The sequence below is a fragment of the Aotus nancymaae genome, unplaced genomic scaffold (genome assembly GCF_030222135.1).
Source record: "Aotus nancymaae isolate 86718 unplaced genomic scaffold, 86718_ANA_hifiasm-v0.15.2.pri h1tg000040l, whole genome shotgun sequence".
Lineage (NCBI taxonomy): Eukaryota > Metazoa > Chordata > Mammalia > Primates > Aotidae > Aotus > Aotus nancymaae.
The window spans coordinates 116,210,781-116,216,780 of NW_026988454.1; the positions used below are offsets into that span (position 1 = coordinate 116,210,781).

General features: G+C 43.4%; 1 protein-coding gene across 3 annotated transcripts in view; it reads left to right on the forward strand.

Moving 5' to 3' along the window:
• Positions 1 to 5,775, forward strand: part of CLIC5 (chloride intracellular channel 5) — a 181,290-nt gene extending 175,515 nt beyond the window's left edge. For all 3 annotated transcript variants that reach the window (XM_064360998.1, XM_012448788.2, XM_064361000.1), the window contains exon 6: positions 828 to 5,775. In XM_064360998.1, coding sequence (XP_064217068.1) covers positions 828 to 995 — 168 coding nt within the window. In that variant the 3' untranslated portion in view covers positions 996 to 5,775. The remainder of the gene's footprint in view (positions 1 to 827) is intronic.
• The last annotated feature ends 225 nt before the right edge of the window (positions 5,776 to 6,000 follow it).

Consider the following 6,000-nt stretch of genomic DNA (forward strand, 5'->3'; position numbering starts at 1 on the left):
AATCCAGTCAGTTGAGATCACTATGCTCCTGTTTCTCTCAACACAAATTCCAGTTCTCCAGAACTCTCCTAGTCCACATCCCCCCTGAGTGTGACAAACCAGGGAGAGAACAGAATCAGTATTTACTTACTCTTATGTAGTAGTCTGAACCTACACATACATTCCAATATCTAACTTGCTTTTAAAGTTCTTTTTCCCCTTCTGTAAATAAGGATGCCATGTAAAACAAAGTGGATAAGAGAAAGAAGAAAAGAAAAAAATTGTTGATAATTCTATCAATCAGACATAACCGCTGGTAATCTATAGGTATCTAGACATCTAGTCACCATATCTATTGCTCCAAATGCATTATTCTTGCACTTTGAGTGTAACAGTCTTTCTGGAAGAGTTTTCCAGATCACTGGATTTTCTCAGCAGTGTCATTTTTAATGTCCCTCCTCCATGCCATCGTATTTGTGTAAGATAATGTACGTATTCATTAATGTTAGTATTGTTGGACATTGGTGCTGTGCACCGTTTTTGTTATTCAAGATAGTTCTGGGATCATAATTGTGGAGCTAAATCTTTGTTTCCGTCCATGATCATTTCTTAAGGAAAAATTCCTAGAATTTGAAACACTAGGTCAAAGGGCAAATTATATTTACTTAAGAAATTAAATTAAAGCAAAACAAAAAGAAGACAGCACTGCCACCTTGCATTTTAAACATACCGCTGATGGGCCGTGGTGATGCCTGGAGGTTGCCACACATGCTGGGATGGCCGCTAACACTTTCTAACGATTTGTTTCATGCCTTCACACCATCTCTGTCCTGCCATCTCTGTTTTAGATTGTGGCCAAGAAATACCGCAACTATGATATCCCGGCTGAGATGACAGGCCTGTGGAGGTACCTCAAGAATGCCTATGCCCGGGACGAGTTCACCAACACCTGTGCAGCTGACAGTGAGATTGAGCTGGCCTACGCCGATGTCGCCAAACGCCTCAGCCGGTCCTGAGCACAGCCATTGTCCCCTGTCCCCGCTGCAGAAGGACTCAACCGCTCCCCTAAGACTCCAGCTTCACACCCTCTTCCTCGCTGCCTTGGGACACACTTTTTGTAATCAAGCCTCATCTTGCTGGCATCGTGGGAACTCCAGCCTGCTCTCTTTCATGAAGGTCAGCACCATGGCTGGCCGCCTCACATGGGAATCTAGCCGAAATGATAGACACAGTCCACCTCTCGGCCTGCCAGCCTGATCTGGGCTCAGCATGTTCGGGGTCAGTCAGTGTTGGAGAGCCCACATATGGAATCGCCACTGGCTCCTTCTGCCAATATCAAAATACCTTCTCAGATGCTTTAGAAACATGAAACACCAGCTGCTTTTCTACCCTCCTCTCCATCCATACCTACACGACCAAGGACAAATACCATCTTCATCCTTCTTAGAAAGAGATCCATTGCCCCATTAGGGGAGACTCTCCATTCACAGAGGGTGAATGGAGGAGGACCGAGCTGGCTATGGACTTGGGTGTCTGGCAAACGCAAGCTTCAGTCTCACTACTTCTCACACTCCTGTTATTGGGCACTAAGGGACAGATTGGAAAGTCACTTGAGACACACTCTCAGTTTGCTGCAGTGCCAGGAGTGCTCCGCTGCTGCTGTGCACCTGGCCCCTGCTGTCCCTGGCTTCCATGCTGTCCAGTCCCTGCCAGGAAAGGAAATTGGCATGCAATTCTAAACTGCAGTGACTGGGGATAGGAGAAGAGGGGAGCAGTGTTGATGCCAAAAGGCCCACGGGGTCTACCAGCCATGGGGTTTGCTTGCTTAGTTAGGAGTAGTTGTTTCAGTGCTGATTACATGCCTGGGTTTGACTGTGCTTACCAATGAGTGGTTTTTGATCTATGAGAAAATGGATGGGAGTGGGAGGAGGAGGGGTGGGTGAAGACAAAGGAGTTCTTTATGAGGCTGGACGTTCCCTGGTAAACTTCTTAAAAGGCTTTCTCTCATGATCTAAGTCTTGGACTGGTGGTGTCATGTAACTGCTAACCTTACAGTAAAAACCCAAGAATGGGCCAAAAATGACTTCCCTGTTTCTCCCAGCTGCTTCTGGAATGCAGGTCTGTTGGCTGGGTGCTCTCCAGCAGCTGCTCCTGCCTGATTCGTCTGCAGCCTCTAAAGGGTGAGAGCCACATTTAGGAGGTGGCATGATCCTGGACCACCTTAGGAAGAAAGTCTATGAGCCTTTCTGACTAGGAAACCGTGTGGTTTGAACTTGAAGAAAAATACAGACCCATCTGGGTTAATTTTCCTACAATCAGATTCAACTGCCAGATTAAAAAAAAAAAAAAAGAACAAATTTTAAGCTGATGTTTTACTGTTTTGTCATTCTCCTTGAGTTTCACCTCCTAAAAAGCTTACTCGGCCTGAGCTTGGGGACCTGTGCAGAGGAAACCAAGAAAAATGCACTCATCAACTACCTCTCCCAGTGAACGCCCAGTGAGAAAGTCCATTCACCACACGTCCTTACCCTCAACAATCCCCCTTCTATAGCGTTCGCTGGGAAAGGGTGAGGCTCCCAAGTGCCGGAAAGCCCCTGGACTTGGCTCATTTCTCAACGAGGGCAGGACAGCACGGGTCCTTTCCATTGAAACATCAACAAATTCTAACCCAAGCAATCCCCGGACCTACCTGCCTCCAGGGATCTCTGGAGAAAAAAAGTGACCCATTGATCAAATCAGAGGAGAGGAAGCAGGAGGTCTCCCAGAGCCCATTGAGGAAGAGGAACTTTCTCAGTAGGACACTTTATAAGCCTGAGAAGGCTTTGAAAAGGCAGAACGAGTTGATTCATTTCCCCTCTAAAGGAACCTTTCCAGGTCTCCCTGGAAACTTTGCCCCTGGAGATGTTTAACAAGGAGAACTGGTGAGGAAACAGCCCCTTTTAACTGTAGGGAAAAGCCCCAAACTGGCCTCCTGGGGGATGAGGGCTGGAATGATCCCTAAGGCCTTTTAATTAGTGTGAAATCCTGTTGTACTCAGAAACCCTTCCCCGAATTTACAGCACAGGCAAGATGACCTAAGAGGCAGTTTACTTCCCTGAGATCCACAGTTGGGCTGTTCTGGAAACACATCTGTGAATCGTAGCCAATTGCCACAGAGAAAACAGAACCAAGACTCCGGTGAGGCAGCTCCACCCCAGAGAAGTCTGCAGAATTCCAAGGACTCGGATTAGATATTCAGAATTCAGCAACTGGCAAGTCCTTAAAAACAAACAGGCCAAACCAAATCAATATTGCTGTTTCTAGATGTCCCTTACGTGGTTGAGTTAGTTTTACAGAGATAAATATATGAAGCCACCGAGGTAGGGTGTTACATGATCAATTATAGCCATTTGAAAGAGAGGGAGGAGTTACGGAAGGAAGGTGCTTCTGGGTACTTAATTCAGAAATATCTTTATATTTCAGTACTGGATTATCATATAAGGCGAGTTACTTTGGACTAAGAGTTATGGTGTCTTATGACCGGATTTATTATAGTATATTAAAGTAACAATAATATTAATATTACTTTTCAATTTTATTTTTTCAAAAGAGATCTTTCTCCAGATGCTTCAGCCCATCTGGACTTCTTATCATATGGCAGCATGTCATGTGTCAGCAACAGTGTGGTGAGGTCCTTAGGTGTCCCACGAACAACTCAGGGATCACCGGAGGGTCTGCAGTTGGGACCCCACACTACACAGCTGTAGAGTAGGAGGTTTCCTTGTCATTGGTCCTGAATGAATACGAATTGCTCAGAAAGAATTTTGGTGGCACAGAAAGGGGATGTATTTGTGTTAAGATCTTATTTTATTTTGTATTTATTTATCTCCTTTGAGTTGCACAGCACTATTGGGGGTGGGGGGAACAGGGTAGTGGGAGGCAAAGGCAGAAGCAAGAGTCAGACTCAGAATGACTGAGTTGAATTCACAGTCTATTCAGCACTGCCTGTGTCTGAGCTTGGCCCAGAGAGAAGGTAATGAGTAAGATTTTAATAACTATAAAAAGTAAGCTGGGTAAGTAAAATCATGATGGATCCAGAGCATAGTTTCTTCAATTCCTGATAAAGAAAGTCAAATGCTTGATAAATTCAGAGTCACAGACTTGAGCATGACTACAGTCTTTTAAACAAGAGGTAGAGTGACCTGGCACCAAGAAAATGAGCTGAAATGTCGGAAACATAGTCCATCGGCTTATTTGCCCACACGATCCCAAACTAGTTTTAGCTTGGGATATGATTCTGTCCTCAGCATTCTCTTCTTGTGCCCGTGGGACCAGCGAAGTCTTGATCTTATCCAAAAAGGCCACACCAAGAGTGAGGTTTCCCAGGCTGCCTTTTCAGGCCCTTGTCAAATGAAACAACAGAAGCCTTTCTCCATTCTGTGCCCCATGGCCACTCCACAGACAGACAATACCAAGCGTCTTAGAACTGTCATAAGATGGATCATGCCTGGAATAGATCTTGGCAATATGAGAATCCCAGAAATCAGCAAGGCCTGGACAAATAGAACTAAGAGGGAGGCAGAGGCAGGAAGGTGGCAGGGGGGCTATCTGGTCAAGAGTTTAGCATCACTGTGAGAGTCTATGTCTAAAATTAAATGATCAGTAGAAGCAGCAGGTGGGTATCCAGTAGGTACTTCAGTGACTCGTCTCAATTTCCACCTGGCCAGGGGCCATCTCAACTGCACAATCAATCAAGATGCTGATGTTAGCCACCTTGGAAACAGGAAACATTAACTCGTGGTTAAAACTAAGTTCAATGATTCCCAAGAGATCACTTTCTTAATATTTTCATATGACATTAAAGAGAATCTTGAGAAAGCATCAGAGAAAGACGTGTGCATGTGAAGCACCCTGATTCTGATGTTAGGAGAACTTAAGTGAACAGGACCTGCTCCATACAGCCCCGTTGTCTTCTATCCATTGCTCTTTATCATTCAAATCAAGCAACATGTGCCCTCCTCCTCGTCAAAATACATTCTTCTCCTTTGTCGGTATGCTTCTCCCAGCTTAGTGTCAGGATACTTGCAACTCATAATTATGTATGATCCAAAGTGTGTATAATTTCATTTAACGTTATTTAAAGAAATAGATCCGATTCCCTCCTTGCAACCAAAAATATATAAAATACATTGCCTCGATATAAGGTTTGGGCTATTCTGTGTTTCTATAGAAGCAATCTGGTTTTTGGTAAAATATACTTTCAAGGATCCAGTCATCTAAAGTATTTATGTAGAGTTAGAGATTTCATAATATTGCCTATACATATATTTAAAATACAAAATATCCAGCTGATGTTTGGATTTGTCTTACTTTCCTGGCCACCTTGTTGGTTGTTTCATCTTATAAGCTGGGGAGTTAACTAGCTTAACAAAAGATGCTTAGCTTTTATAAAAGAGCAAGGGTTTCATTTTACAAAGACACTCCAAATGATGGTTACTTGATTTTCTCGAGACCTTTAACTGTGGTGATGAAATAACAGGACTTGCTTTCAAGCCTTAATAAATGTAAAATGCCTTTGAATGAAGATACAGCTGAGTGTTTTCCTCATGAATCTGAACCAATTACAAATTTGTGTTCCAGTCTTGATTGGTATTGACTGATTCAAATAAAGTTGGTTTATTTTCAAATATTATGAAAGTGGTCATCTAACTTCTTATTTGAGGTGGGGATTTCCTATATTGTTTTAGTTGACAAGTATGAAGTATCTTTTTTTTTTTCTAAATAAAGGTTAATTTATTTTCCCATTATAAAAGAAAATGTTTATTCTTTTTAAAACCCAAAAGCATGACTGGATAATTTTTGTATTTTAATAGAGACAGGGGTTTCACCAAGTTGGCCAGGCTGGTCTCGAACTCCTGACCTCAAGTGATCTGACTATAATCTCAGCTACTTAGGAGACTGACGAAGGAGAATCGCTTGAACCTAAGAGGTGGAGGTTGCAGTGAGCCGAGATAGCCCCAGCCTGGGCAACAGAGCAAGACT